This window comes from Ochotona curzoniae, unplaced genomic scaffold (assembly GCF_017591425.1).
Source record: "Ochotona curzoniae isolate NIBS_2020 unplaced genomic scaffold, NIBS_Ocur_1.0 patch68, whole genome shotgun sequence".
In the NCBI taxonomy this organism is placed as follows: domain Eukaryota; kingdom Metazoa; phylum Chordata; class Mammalia; order Lagomorpha; family Ochotonidae; genus Ochotona; species Ochotona curzoniae.
The window spans coordinates 109,892-125,679 of NW_024467048.1; the positions used below are offsets into that span (position 1 = coordinate 109,892).

General features: G+C 44.3%; 1 protein-coding gene and 1 non-coding gene across 5 annotated transcripts in view; both read right to left on the bottom strand.

Moving 5' to 3' along the window:
• The window catches only part of LOC121168159 (formin-like protein 2), a 305,377-nt gene that overhangs the window by 14,800 nt on the left and 274,789 nt on the right, over positions 1 to 15,788 (bottom strand). For all 4 annotated transcript variants that reach the window (XM_040997987.1, XM_040997990.1, XM_040997986.1 and 1 more), the window contains exons 13-20: positions 15,508 to 15,609; positions 13,521 to 13,833; positions 13,010 to 13,210; positions 7,425 to 7,549; positions 6,332 to 6,534; positions 3,893 to 4,127; positions 2,842 to 2,910; positions 2,490 to 2,570 (exon numbers count right to left, since the gene is read on the bottom strand). In XM_040997987.1, coding sequence (XP_040853921.1) covers positions 2,490 to 2,570; positions 2,842 to 2,910; positions 3,893 to 4,127; positions 6,332 to 6,534; positions 7,425 to 7,549; positions 13,010 to 13,210; positions 13,521 to 13,833; positions 15,508 to 15,609 — 1,329 coding nt within the window. The remainder of the gene's footprint in view (positions 1 to 2,489; positions 2,571 to 2,841; positions 2,911 to 3,892; positions 4,128 to 6,331; positions 6,535 to 7,424; positions 7,550 to 13,009; positions 13,211 to 13,520; positions 13,834 to 15,507; positions 15,610 to 15,788) is intronic.
• On the bottom strand, positions 7,044 to 7,150 carry LOC121168163. Its single transcript, XR_005885700.1, has one exon. It is a non-coding gene; the product is annotated as a U6 spliceosomal RNA (small nuclear RNA).

Here is a 15,788-nt window from a genome sequence, read left to right on the forward strand (position 1 = left end):
GGTGACAGGTGGGGCGCTCAGGTGTGTGCAGGCAGCCCTCCAGCAGGGCTGGTGTACTGCAGCTATTACTCTCAGCTCCACTTCTCATTCTGCAGCCTCAAATGTCCCACAGACAGCTGGCCTTCTGTAGACAACAGTTCTACCTCCAATGAGCTCAATCATCCACAGAGAGAAAATATTTTTTTCAATCACACTACAGTGAACATGAATAGATTTTTTTTCTCCTGTCATGCCCTAAATAATGTAGTATAGCAAACATTAACAAAGCACTGACATTATGGAAGTATTATAGGTCATCCAGGGAGCATTCAAAGAATACAGGAGGAGAGGAGGTGTTGTGTGACAGTTAGGTCAAGGCTTCGGATTGCAGCTTCCTGCTTATGCAGCTAGAAGGCAGCGGATGAGGAACCCCGGCCTCACCTTGGCTGCTACAGCCACTTGGGGAGAGAACCAGCAAATGAAACATCTTTCTGTCCTTCCCTCCCTCCTTCTCTGCCACTCCGCCTTTCAAATGAAGAAGGTGGTGCAGCCAAGAACTTGAGCCAGTGCGCACAGGCAGGCAGCACAGTGGCACGGTTTAATTTACTGAGCCACAATGCCAGCCTCATGAATGACAATCTTTAAAAAACAACACACACAAAAGAGGGGTATAGGAGGATATTTGTAGATTACACACAAATAGTACATCATTTCACAGAAGGGATCTCGGCATCTTTAGATTTCAGTCTACTCCGGGCAGGGCAGGACTGCAGCCAGTGCCCAGAAGGACGGAGAACTGTGACTGATTAGATGCTCCCATCAGATAATCATATCAACTATCTCTCCCTGCCTGAAGACTCACCCACTGCCCAACCTTCTCACATGTAAGCCACAATAAGTCACACAGAGGGATTCAGTGAGAAGTTTCTCTATCCCTATTCATATGGGTGTCTGAATGGGAGAGCATTATTTATCATGCAGTCAAAAAACATATGTGCATATGTTTTTAGAAAGTATGGAAAATGGTCCAGTGTGGTGGCATCGCAAGCTAATCCTCCCTCTGTGGTGCATACACCCCCCCACATGAAAGCCAGTTCTAGCCTAGGCTTCCAATAGCCTAGGAAAGCAGCAGAGGATGGCCCAGGTCTTTGGGACCCTGTACCATGTGGGACACCTGGCTTTCATCTTCAGATTAGCCTATTTAGGCAGAGAACCAACAGATGAAAGATGGTCTCTGTCTTTCCCTCACTTTCTCTCTATAACTCTTTGAAGCAAAAAAAAATTAACACAAGAAATGTGAAATAAGGATAATCTTTTTTTTAAAGGAAGTCTGAAAAAAAATCACCTAATTGCCAATGACTTCTGTTGCAATTTTAACTCACTTCCATTCATTCTCTTTTTTGCTGCCCACATTACTAACCTGAAATTAAACCATCCCTGCAGTTCATACTAACTTCTTTTCTATACATGGAATCATCTATTTTTTTTAAAAATAATTCTTTGTAATTATTTTTTTAAAGATTTATTTTTATTATTTTTTTTATTGGAAAGGTGGATATACAGAGAGGAGAGACAGAGAGGAAGATCTTCTGTCCGATGATTCACTCCCCAAGTGAGCGCAACGGCCGATACTATGCCGATCCAAAGCCAGGAGCCTCTTTCGGGTCTCCCACGAGGGTGCAGGTTCCCAAAGCTTTGGGCCATCCTCGACTGCTTTCCCAGGCCACAGGCAGGGAACTGGAAGGGAAGTGGGGCTGCTGGGATAGAACCGGCGCCCATATGGGATCCCAGGCCTGCAAGGTGAGGACCTTAACCACTTGCGCCACTGCGCCGGGCCCTCTTTGTAATTATTTTAATAGCTGAACAGAAGTTCACTGTATTAAGTATTCTTTTTGTGTTTTTAAATTTATTTTATTTTTATTGGAAAGTCAGATTCACAGAATGAAGGAGAGACAAAGATCTTACATCTGCTGGATCATCCCCCAGCTAGCTGCAGCAGCATAAGGCCAGGAGCCAGGAGCCTCTTTCTCCGGGTCTCCCACGTGGGTGCAGGGTCCCCAGGCTTTGGGCCATCCTCCACTGTTTTCCCAGGCCACAAAGCAGGGAACTGATTGGGAAGTGGAGCAGCCAGAACACTAACCAGTGCCCATATATGATCCCAGCTACACAAAGCAAGGACTTTTGCCACTAGGCTACCGTGCCTAGTGGGTATTAACTATTCTTAAGATCTTCTGATTGTTGCCAATTATGTACAGCTATAAATAAACCATGGTGCTCACAATTCATATTTAATTCACACACCTGAGAAATGATTCCTAGAAAGGGATAAACCACAGTTGGAAGTGCTCACAGCCAAGTGATAGACCAATCCTCTTGGACATCACTGCAGAGAATCTTCAACACATCCACCTTCCGCTTCCAAGAGCAGGCCCACCCCCACTCCCACTGTCACGTTCTACAGCTATTTGTGTTGTAACTGTCAGTCCCCACAGTTATCGGAGCCCACTCACCAAATCTAAACTCTGAAGTTTAAATCCATAAACTGCTCCTCGTTTACTGCTATTCATGTAGTTTCCAAGTGCCAAGATGATCTACAAAAGATAGAACATGAGTTCAGCAGCAAGGCCCAGGCAAGCAGCAGACACGCGAGCTGCTCACACATAAATACCAACAACCAGGCCCAAGCACATAATGGGCATGTGGGCTGTTCACACACATGTACCAGTGTTCTAGGTCCAGGCCTAGGCCCAGGCATACAGTGGACATGCGGGCTGGTTACACATATGCACCAGTGGCTCAGGTCCAGGCACACAGTGGACATGCATGCTGCTCACACACATACTCAAGCAGAACTCCACTTGCCTCCAGAATCTTCTTGAGTTTCTGAGATGATTTGATAGACACCGACGCTGCTATGACTGCATGCAGTTGCTGGAGCCCAGTGAAAAGAAGAAAGAGGGGAGAAAAACAGACATTAAATATAGGAAACTGACTGCAGACTGCGGATTAACACGGCAGAAAACAGGCCCGAGTTTAGACCTCTGTTTCTCCTCAGCCTGACAAGTGTGGTCATCTTGCCGGGTCTCCAGCAACCATTTGGTGATGAGTAAACTTGGCAATAACAAGTAACACAGCAACTTGCTTATCGTAACAGCTGCAACCAATCTACAAGGGCGGGGAGGCGGCAGCCTCTTTCCCCAGAACTTACTCCCCTCCCAGCTATCTCTGTTCAAGAAGGAGTAACAAACAAACAAGGAAGCAAAGAGCTCTAACGCTCCCTGTAGTCTTTAATATATGTTTAGAACAGATGTGATCCCATCATCAGCAACTAACCGAAGTTAACTTTGAAAATAGGGAAAGAACCAAGGTTTGTGATACCCCTAACTGTCCACCAGACTAACACAAGCAAGCCTGTTACTCTACATGACCGCAGTCTACTACAGCAAAAATATATCCAAGGGAAGAAAACTGCGGTGAACTGTGATGTTTCCCATGGAAGCCCACCCAAAAATCCTTATTTCTACAAAGAATCATTTACAGAAAGGAAGACATTTTCAGTCTTATCCTCAACCCTCTCAAGGGCTGGGATTTTCCAGGAGGGGGACAAACTTGTGAAGGTGGGTTTCCTTGTCCTCTGGGATCAAATGCCCTTGGAAATCCAGAGGAATCTGCAGACACAGAAAACAGCATTCTCTTGGGAGAAGAATAAGATGGAATATGGTGACACACTATTTTAAAATGTACTTCATAGAATCCAATGTAAAACTCAGGGCTAGAATAAAGAATACAATCCAGAAAATTTTGGGAAGGAGTCTGCAAAGCCTGCAATACTTACTGCAATTCTGGGAGATAATTAAAAAAAAAAATTCTCCATCTTTCTGGACTCCTCTCCTACTAGAAATGGTCCACTTACAGGTGTCAGCATTTGGATGCTCTCAGCGAAGTTCCCAATAAAGGCCATGATGGTCATCTTCTGCATGAGCCTCTCAATTTTACTGAATTGCATCATGAACCGGTCTTCATCTGACAAGTTCTCTAAGGGCTTCCGTTCCCGCTCGTAGAGCCGCAGCACTTTCACCTCATTCTCGGTCGGCAAGAACCTCATTAAACATTCTACAAAGTCTACAGGCAACGTCTTCAAGTCAAATCTGAAGGCACATGTGCACAGATTGGTGTTAGAGAGGAAACCTTTTTTTTTAAAAAAAAGATTTATCTTTTTATTATTATTATTGGAAAGGGAGAGAGATACAGAAAGATCTTCTGTCTGCAAGTTCACTCCCCAAATGGTTGCAACAGCCAAAGCTAAGCAGATCCGAAGCCAGGAGTTTCTTCTGGGTCTCCCACATGGGTGCAGGGTCCCAAGATTTTGGCCATCTGTTTCCCCAGGTCACAAGCAGGGAGCTGGATAGGAAGTGGAACAGCTAAGACATAAACCAGGGGCCATATAGGATCCCAGGGCATGTAAGGTGAGGATTGAGTCACTACACTATTGTTCTGGGCCCAGAGGGAAAACCTTCGACACCCCTCTATACCCTCTCTGTCTGGTCCCACTCATCACTGCCCAGCTGACAACTCTAAGCTCCTGCAGCCGAACAATGGAGGCCCAGTCTTGGAGCTGGTTCCTGACGGTTCATTGGATACCTTTCCTGGTCTTTCCCTAAAACCTGGGCATTACTACAGCTTTCGGCCTCGGTTTTAGGCCCCTAGCACAGCTCCAAGCCTTTAGCAATTAACAGTAAATGACTACTGAAAAAGGATAAATGAAGGCTGAAATACACTGGTTCCAGGACTCAGTTTTTAGGCATTGGAAGACACTGCTTATTAGGAACATTAGTACTGCACACAGAAACACAGAGTACCCAGTGAACCCTTATAAAATATTTCAATTATGCTAACAGTTTGCAGTAAAAATTTTTTTTTGAAGCAAAACACTCAAGAGAGGCTGGCACAATAGCTCAACAAGCTAATTCTCTACTTGCAGTGCTGGCATCTCATAAAGGTGCCAGTTCATATCCTGGCTGTTCCACTTCCCGCCCAGCTCCTTGCTTGTGGCTTGGAGAAGCAGTGGAGGATGTCCAAAACCTTGAGATCCTGCACCAGTGTAGGAGACCCACAAAGATGCTCCTGGCTTCAGATCAGCTTGGCTCCAGGCATTTGTGGAGTGAACCAGCAGGTGGAAGCTTTTTTTTCTTTGTCTTTCCTTTTTTCTGTAAAGCTGCCTTTCCAATGAAAGTAAATAAATCTTTAAAACAAACAAACAAAAAACACACAACTGTCTATACTGCGTGGATGGTTTACCCAAGTACACAAGTTCCTTGAAGAAATATCAGGTTTTTGTAGAAATGTGCTCAGTATGAAGAGATGAAGTATTTGCTACAACCTTTATTTCTATCTAATTTAAGGGTGACCTCTGTTCAACAAGTAACAGAATTACACTTAATAATCATGATTAATATTAAGTTCAGGAACTAGACCATGTATGGGGGTTCAACATTAGAGATCACAACAGACTGTAGGAGGCACTACAGACTATTAGATTTTGACTCTGGTTGAAGACACACAATTGGAACAAATCATCTGTCAGGGCCAACCACTCCAGGAATCTGATCAAAATTCGTAAGATATTAATTTACGAAGAGTTAGTGCTAAAAACATTCAATAACATCCCTACCACATTTGAAAGTTACTATGACCACAAGAATAGTAGAAAGATTGTCCCAACAGAAAAGTAAATAAAATCAAAGCCTTCAAGAGTTTAAAATGAACTTTGTTTAAAATATCCTGGCACTATGGAGAGCAAGAGAATTCATTTCCATTGCTATGAATTAAGACACGCATCTGTATTGTATTTACATCTGGCACTGAACTGCATCATTCTTCAAATGCCACAAAATTTGTGTTCAATAAACATGGATAAAATCCAGATACTCTAGAGGAAACTGACATTTTTCTCCCTTTTCTTAACATCTGCAATACTCTGCTCCATTTTCCTTTCATGTAAGCGTTGCTGTGGGCCTGCACAAGAGAGCAGACCAAGATAACAAATGATGTCACAATCCAGATGTTATTTCTTTGGAATAATTAATTAGGCATTTGAATAGAGCCATCCCTGGGGACATTCCAGTACACCTCGTTGGGGCCAGCTTCTTCCTCACCTTAGGTGCTATGGAGCCTGTATGCAGTAGTGGCACTCTGTTGAATGTGGAGACCACAAGTGGCTCCATATTTTTTTTTCTTTTTTAAATCTCAGATCTTGCCCATTAAAGTATTTGCCACTAATTCATAATTTTGTCATTTTCATTTTTATCCCAACCACACCAGGGCATAATTTCACAGAAATTCCTGAACTTACACATGAATAGCTTTACAGATCTCATCAGCAGTCTTTCCTGCTTTCCTTAAAGTTATTGCAAGATTTTTGGCCCTATTTGCTTCTAGCAATGTCACTTTGTTTGATCCCTTCTGTGGTATCTTCTGTTTGCTTGAAGACAAATCGATGGCAGGACCTTGAGCTTTTGTCTTGAATATTTCCTCAAATTCATCCACATTTAAATCCTAGGGAGGAGACAGAGGATTTTGGCCAAATTCTACTTAAAAAGTAAATCAGAAAGCTACCATGAACGGCTTCATAAGTAATACCCTTAATTGTTCTATCCAATTTATGTGTTTGGTCATGACTTGTCTGTTTTTGCTTGAGTGCAACTTCTTACACATAAACAGAAGTGAACACCTCAAGTGCACTGACTCCAACAGCCTATTACAGTGCCTTTTAATAACTAACTTGTATGGGCAGCTGCCACAGACTAAAACTTTCCACCAAACAAGACTGAGTGTAATCATCAGGCATTTATTCACTTATAGTTCAATTAAAGGACATTATAAATGAAGAGATTTTGTCAGACATAAATGAGGATACTTTGGCAGATTTGGGGGATAAAATGGAACTAACAGCTAAGTTTATTTTGGTCAAAAAAATAGTGAAATCACATGCAAGTTTTTTGCATACTAATTATTTTTGCCCATCTGTCACATTTATTGTTTCAAGGTCACCTAGGTCAAGTCACAAAAATATGGAACGCTTCACAAATCTGCATGTCATCCTTGCGCAGGGGCCATGCTAATCTTCTCTGTATCATTCCAATTTTAGTGTATGTGCTGCCGAAGCAAGCACTGCATACTAATTTTCAATGAACTTTGAAGACTCCTTGCATTTTGTAGTATACACTGAAGAGGCTCAAAACTATTTACTCTAGTTTGAAAGACAATTCAGAATCACCTTCCACAACAGTGTCCTATTTTATTCTTCACTATAATCCATCACTTTTTTTCCTTTCTATGCAGCCCGTTTAGTATTTTATCACACGAAACCTGCAGGTTTTCAGAGCCTCCACCATGGCTTTGCTGCACAGACAGGGTCCTTAGTTTCTAACCAAGGAGAAAGATACCTCCAGAATTCGCTCATCATCAATTTCATTGAAGACGGTGCCATTGATCTGATTGGGCTTCAGGGCAACCCAGTTAAACACCGGCATTCTGAACTTCGTCTTGATTGGCTTCTTAATTTTCACAGCTAAGAATATCAGAGAATGAAATTATAATCCCATCAAGACCCTGCAACCCTCAGGAACAATCAGACCACAGTCCTTGCAGATGACACTTCAACACTGGAGGAAGACTGGCAAGGGGCACCCTCATGTTTACAAAGACTGAAAAATGCACATGGTCTTAGCCTGAGCCATCAGAAGCTATCATTAACAAAATGTTAAAAACTTCCTAAGAGACAGGGGCTATTTTTTTTTTAATTCAAGTAATTGGACTGTTACCTTCCAGTTAACAAAATACTAAGACAATATTAAAGCATTGCTGGGGAGTAACAATCATTATGAATATATTGGAAGACCAGAAATGGCAGATGTCAAATTTTGACATGCCAAGCTCTTGCTTGTGCAACACAAGTCTTTAAAATGATTAGAGCCTGAAGACAGGGGCCGCCTAAAACCATGAGGAATGTGACGTCAAGAGCACTGAGTTTCAGCCAGGGAAATACATTCCTGTGCATGATTTTGACAACGGAGATTACACTGGCTGCTGAGTTTTTTCAAACAGACTAAATTAGAAAAATGTTTGCGTTGACAGAGGGGCACTTGGAAGATCTGGAAATGATTTGGCTTTGTAGGAAGGGCCACAGTTGCTGGCCCTTCTTCCAGCTGGATCTGAGTAGGAGGAATCAGCGAATCCAGTAAAAGCATAACAAACCTCTCCACAGAGAGCATGGGGTCTACTGGGGAGTGCCAACTCCTTCGACAGGCAACTCAGTGAAAATTCTGCTTAGGAATCAATTACAACAAAGTCTTTGTCTTCTCAAGCCACTGAGATTAAAGCATCATCCATCCCTGCCTGTCCACCACCTTATTTGGGAGCTTCCCTATGAGGCCGGCCTTCTGGCCAAGTAGGCTAAACTTCTGTGCTATTAACCGCTGATAGCAAGAGAGGGAGCACCTGAGTGCTTCTATGTAAAAGACTAAGCAACTCTCATGGCTGAATTCTTATCTGCCTGCCTGTCTTCCCGCCTCAGTGGGTGGGAACTGAGAAAGGGAGACGAACAGTGCCTCTCATTCCTCCAGAGTTACCAAGGTCAAAGGGACAGGTGACATCATCTGAAGAATTCACACAGAAGCATGCAGGAACACAAAGACACAGCTTTTGCCAAACCAGCCACTTCTAGCACCCAAGGGAACCACTGCTTCCTCACTTCCCAAGAGGATGGCTTTCTGGCCACACTGCATTCTTGTCTGTGCTATCCAGGAAAGCCAAGGTGCTGCTCTGTATGGGATGAAAGGACAGATCTTCCTTGTGAATGAAACTTGCAGCAGTGCTGGGGATATGGGGGAGCAGGGGACGGGCTATGGAGGAGCTTTGCATCCTGTGTGAAGTGTGGCAGGGGAGGCCTTTTGTTTGTGAACTTCCCTGCACAGATACTACAGGCCCAATGCTCACCAACAGTCACTCCCTTACAGTCACCCTTCAGATTTGGAAGGCCTGCGGGCCGAGCACAGGTACTGACATTCTGCTTGGAACAGTTCCCCTGACTCTGACTGGGGCATGGAGGGCAGTGAAGACCACAGAAACAGGTATCTGCTCCACACTGCCTCCTCAGGGCTCAGGTATAACCAAGTGGACACTGCACAGTGTTAGCCAGACACCAGCAGGCAAGGACTGGAAATGGGACAGCCAGAGTTCTGCCTTGTTCTGTGCCCCTAGAATCAGTCTAAAATTTTAGATGGAAGCCTCTTGGTTTCAATTGTGAGATTTTAAACCAAAAGGAGAGAAAAATAAGAACCCCACCCCCAACCATAATCGGTTCTTTCCTCAGAGGGCAAGGACTGTGGCACAGGAATCCAGGCCATCTGCTCCAAGGACAAGCATCCCTTCTCCAGGTACAGCTATAATGTGGGGACACACCTGGAGGAAAAGTCAGCCCACACCCAGACGCCCCGCAGACACAAAGTCCAAATGCAATGGATCGAAGGCAGATGGGGTGAAAAGATGTCAAGGCATGGTGTGACCAACACAAGGCAAATACCCGACACACTCAGTGAGGAGCAACCTACAGAAAAGCTTGATGGGCCCATCTTTTTGTGGAAGCAGAAAGAATAGAGAAAATAAAAAAAAATTAGATATGGTTAGAGTCAAGTGACCCAGCAGTTCACGCAGTGGCAGCACAGATTCTCATGCTTCTTTGACATGTTTCACAAAGCAGCACAGAGACAAAAACTCATTCCCATTCAGGACTGCCTTGAAGACTCACTTTTATTGAGTTTTTAGAAAAATCTTTTTTTTTTTTTTACAAGAAAGGAAGAAAAGCTTTTCTAAGAGTGGTCCCAAGGAGCCATACTGAACTGTGCGCTAGCAATACAACCATTTTATAAATAAATTCACTAAGGTCCACATTCTCATTGTAAAGAAGCAAGCCATCCTCCTAATAAGGACAGCAGAGGGTCCAGACTGTCTGGCAGATTGGCACAGGTGTCTGATGCCAGGAAAGAGAGCCAGGCTGTTCTATGCAGATCTGAGGATGGAAGTATTCTACTTCACATATAGCTAAGTTCACACTACCGGTCTTTCTAAAACACAAGCTTTCCACCAGGTAGTTACGGGGACCATTATGTGGTTCCCTGCCTGGGCCACCATTAACACATTTGCTCATTGCCTACTCAAGAGATGGGACATCCTGTTGTCTGCAAATCCCACAGTGTAGAGATGTGACAAGTTTCTGGCTTCCCAGGAGCCCTAAGGCCAACTCACAGATCTTAGTTTCTTGGTTCTGCTGGAACATCCTGACTATGTCTAGCCTCTTAGTTCCAAAGAGAGAGAAACAACACACTGGCAAAACATTCCACAAAATGGGCTTCCTTCACAAGCACTCACTGCCAAAACGATGGTGAGCAGTGAAGACAGATGAAAACTTTGGTGGGAGCCACCAGATCTCAACTTGTTAAAGGCTTATAGCATCTTGTAATTCTTACATAAACATACTTCAAGAAGTTTGTGGAAAATTAAATTGGATGATAAGCTTAACTGGGTGACAAAAGTTTTGAAAGGAATGTAGATTTTTTTAAAAAGAGACATTTTATGTGAACTTTCTGAAGTCCTCCTGAGTTTAGTAAAAGATGTTATTTCTTGGGGCTGGCACTGTGGCGTAACAGCTCATCATCCACCTGCAGTGCCAGCATTCCACATGGGTACTGGTTCTATTCCTGGTTGTTCCACTTTCAATATAACTCCCTGATTATGGCCTGGGAAGGCAGTAAAGGAGAGCCCAAGTCTTTGACCCCTTGCATTCATGAGGGAGACTTGGAAAAGCTCCTATTTCCTAGCTTTGGACCATCCCAGCTCTGGCCAATGTAGCAATTTGGGGAGTTAACCAGTGGATGGAAGATTGATTTCCCTGTCTTTCCTTCTCTGTAACTCTGCCTTTCAAACAAAGATAAATTTGTTTTTAAGGGATTTCTTGTACTCATTTGCTGCACATTCCTGGAATTAAAGAGAAGTCTCTTGCATGCTATCTGTATATGATCTCTAACCGGAGGAAGACTCAGCTTGCAACAGCAGCAGCCATGAAGGCAGCTGTCAGCTACCAGCTGAGCATCCAGCTCCATATCCTCATGCTGGGTGAAGGCAAGTGACCAGTAATTAAAATGCAGTTAGGATCCCCTCATCCTATGTCAGAATGCCTGGGTTGAATACCTGATTAAGGCTCCTGATTCCAGCTTCCTGCTAATGTGGACTCTGCCTCCCAGGCTTCAGCAGCTGGGTTCCTGCCACCCACGTGCAAGACCTGGATTGAGTTCCTGGCTCCTAGCTTTGGTCCCCTGGCCTCTCTAGGCAATTTAGGGAGTAAACCACTAGATGGGAGATCTCTTGCAAGCTTGTTGCTCTCCATCTTTCAAATAAAAGCATTTAAAAAATATATGCAACTTTATGTAACTACACATATATACTATATATAACTTAAAAATTAGACATGATGGGCCCCTGTGTATGACAACCTCTTGACCCTTTGGTCTGCCAAGGCAGCTCCGAGTTTCACGTTAGCGCTCAGGTGAGTGGAAGCAGGTGCTGAATCACACATCAGCTCTTGCCAGACAGGAAGAAAGCAGTACCCAGGGAGGCATCACAGCAGTCACATGTCACAGCCCAACCAGGGCTACACGGGAAGCCTGAGCAGGTAGGCCAGGTGTGCAGGACAACCGGGGCCCTCCACGCTCAGCCACCAAGAGCAGCCGGGTGAGGGATGGGCTCCCCAGGCCCGCTGTGACATGGTTTCTTTACATTCCACCATCCAACAGTTTCACCAGAGTTCTCCAACTTTTCTCCTTCAGAAGCAATAAAAGTTCCAGAAGAAAGTGGTTGAGAGGGAGGACCTTGAAGGGTATAAATAAGCCATTGATTTACTGTGAACATTATGTTGAATAGACACCTTATTCGTTCCCCTGACAGCTTTGTAGAAATGGGAGTGAGGCACCATCAGGGATTTGATATGGAATAAGTGTGTTAATGGCCCCAAGGTCTCAAATCACCAGGAGGAATCAGCTCTAATTCCTGATAAGACCCTTGAAGGGATGAAAATTATGAAATCTTTCTGAGCTAACACTGTGTCTAGAACTTTAAGCAAAAGCCTCCAACAACCACTGTAGCCTAGCAAATGGTGGCACTCAGGGAGATTCTTCATGGGAAATGAGAGTTATATATTTCAACTACAGTCATCAAAGAAACAGATTTACTTATGTAACTTGGATAGCCAAGCTCGTAGCAATTGCAAATGGCAAAGGAATTATCTCTGACTGGGCCACGGCTTGTCATATCGTAGAAAGGGCCAACATTCCCAAAGGGAACACTTGAATTTCAAGGCATTACAGCAACTCTCTTAACCTCCCTGGATGCCCCACGCACCCTACCCTGAGCTGAGGATGTTGCTCCTGGTTTAACAGGAGACTGTGAATTTGAGAGGATTTCAAGGTCAAGGGGAGAATACTGTTGGCAGCACTTCCTTGTGAAGCTTAAGTTTACCCTAGCAAAGTCAGATGTTGTCAGATGCTCAGAAGACATGCTTGGAAGCCTACATTGGACAATTTCCCAGAAAGATACTGTCCCCTTAAAATTTCTACCCAAACAACCTCTAATGAAAGAGAAAGAGAGCCAGAAGCACTCAGTATCTGTGCCTATTCAGAAGACTACAATAGGTGTCAATGAGGCATTTGCTGGAGCCACCCATCCACACTGATTCTGAAGGAAGTCCCAGGTCAGATTAGGCAGGAGAGATCAGAACTTTCCCCTGGGAGGCTGCAACAAAAGTTTCCCCGGCCAACATCCCCTTCCCTGGCTATACTGACCTGAGTGTTCCTACACCTAGAGGAGGTTCATGTCCTTGCAAGATATTGGGACTTCAGAGATCTGCTTTAACTCTCCAGGGCCTGGACAAATGAAGATTTCTTACCCGAGAACCTGGGTATTAGTTCTGTGCTCTTACCTGCTAATCCTGAGTTGAAAACCACTGTAGGTGAAGATGTTCCTGGAAGCGGGGGTGCAGAGGGAGGAGGGGGTGGCGGCAAAGGTGGACCTGGCACAGTCTCAGCTGCAGGACCCGGGAGAGGAGGGGGTGGAGGAGGAGGGGGAGGAGGTGGGGGAGGGGGAGGTGGTGGCATTGGTGGCGTGACAGGACCATTTTGCACTAGCAAGGAGAGAAGAAACAAATTGAGAATACAGGAATAGTTTTCTGGCAATATGTCATGTGCTTATAAAGTATCCAAAGACAAAACACCTACAAGGATAACGAGTTGCTTTCAAAAACATATACAATTTCCTATAGGCTATTGGGAAAAAGACTGCAACATTTGCAAACTGAAGACTGATGACTTTGATCTCAAAATATAAATAGTTCTTAAAATCAGAAAGCAAAGAACAGTCAAAACCACACGAGGTCAACAGAGAGAGACAACGTCCCAAATACTGCCCAGGTGTCCTAAGGCAAGTTTCCTCACCTGCTTCAGGTGTGTCTGACGATGGAGGTAGTGGTGGAGGAGGAGGTGGCAAGGGTCCAGAGGAAGTGGCCCCCATAACTGGGCCTACAAAACTACCCACTCCTGCTTCGGACCCTGCAGACAATGTGCCAGAAGCCACAACTGGCAGAATGGCGATGTCTCCATCCCCTTTCTTCTGAATTTTAATGGTCCCTTGTTTTTCCAGTTCATGGATCTTTTTTTCCAGGGTAGACTGTCTCTGAATGGCTTCTTCTTTTTCTTTGACCATTTTTCTTAATGTGTGAACTTGGGTATTTGCATCTTTGTAGATTTCCTGTAAAAGAGTCTATGGTCAAGGGTTCATCTTCACAGGGCATTCAAATTCATTATCATCAGACTGGCCTATTGAGGATAAAGAAATAACACTAGAAAATAGAGAAGGAACATACACATGAACAGGAATTCTATGGAACTCAGCTAGAATGGGTAAGATCCCATTAAATAACACTAATTATGCCAATAATGCATGCAATAAATTCCAGTAATTTTACTGTTAAAGAAATCCTTTCTATTTCATAACTGCAGCTAACTTAACTCTGCCTGCAGGCAGAAGCAAACGAGGCAGAGAGCTCCAAAAGCCAGCTTGGGACTATGTGGGGCACACTTTGGTGGTGCAGAATGTCTTGGTTTAAAATCCATTTTGTGACTCCTACATCTGTGCATCAGCTAACAGCAGACAGGAGGTCGCTTGGTCAGACTTGGACAGAAGTCAGAGCAGGATTACAAATCTGCAAGCCCCAGGACATCACATTCATCAGTCACCGGGGCTGGCTGACCTTGAATGGTCGGCTCTGGCCTGTTCATAAAGCCTCTCTAACTGCGTTCAGGGTAGAGATCATGACATTGTCCCTCTGGTAATGCCATCAACAAAACAGGCCAAAGCTTCCCTCCACGAACGATTTAGTTCTGCCTAGGTTTTTGGCAGAAAACAAAGAAGCCACCATTTCCAATTCAAAGGCTGTCCTGGTTCCTTTTACAGGGGACGCATCGAGGTTCCAGGAAAGGGATTTACGGAACTGAACATACTTGCTGTGCCTTCTATACAGATCTCTTCCCACAGCCTGCAGCAGGCAGAGCAACATTCTTCACACCCTGTCTACTATTAATAAACTCAGAGTCTGAACCTGAATTGAGTCCATATGCTACAACTTGGTCTCAATAAGTGTGCCAGAAAATAAATTTCCTCAAGTTAACGGCAGGACATATCAGAGGATCAAGCAACACACACACTCATGACAAGCCTCACATAAAATGTGTCATTTCGTTCACAGTGGTGCAAGGGTCAGCCATTTGCCTGTAAGCCCTCCTGGCAGGCATTTTGGTGTTTTATGTTCTGGACAATTCCAACCACATGGACGGCACTCCATAAATACCTGACATGTAAGGGAAAATACCACCAAGGCCAAATAAAACAGCTGGAATTATCTGATAATAAAACGGATTGGTTTTGCTTTGCCTTCCCCCAACAACTGCCTACTTTTTTTGGTGAATGCCATTAGGTACATCCAGTGTTGTGATTTCCCTGTTTCCACAGCAACCACCAAATCTGGATGTAAAAAGAAGCAAGGCAAAGGAATACAACAAAGCCCAAATCCCAACATAAATGAGTGGTGTGAATTAAACCTTGCTGTGTTTTCATTTCCAACCGAATGTGCAATCCACAGAAGCAGCCCAGCCTCCTCTAGAGGGGAAACCACTGTGCACCCAAAAATCAGTGATAAGGAAATACTGAACCTCTCAGCACTCAGGACTCAAATGCACACATGTGTGCACAAATGCCCTGACAGCGCGGGCCTTTTACCCAGGAATCACCACTGCAATTCTTCCACACACACACACACTGCATCAGTACACTCCTCTGAAATGAATATGCGCCACATCAACGCAGCCTGAGGCAGAGCACAGTCCCTGTAGTGCCAGTCTGGTGACAGTTGTCCTCATCACTTACTCGGACAACATCCAGCTCCTTGTTCCTCTGCATGAGCTGCTTTTCCAGTTCCACAATCTTGGACATGGCTTCATTCTCTGTGTCTTGCAACTTCTCAGATAGCTGTAAAATGGTTACAAGGGAGCCGTGTCACCAACAAGGACATTCTGATCAGGCCCTCAGTACTCAGCAAGTACAGCTCTAGGACTGTCAGGACCCATCCAAGTCCTGCATGAGCCCTGCAACCTGTTTACTGGAATGACAGTATTTATAAATATGGTTCTGAGTATATATTCAATATT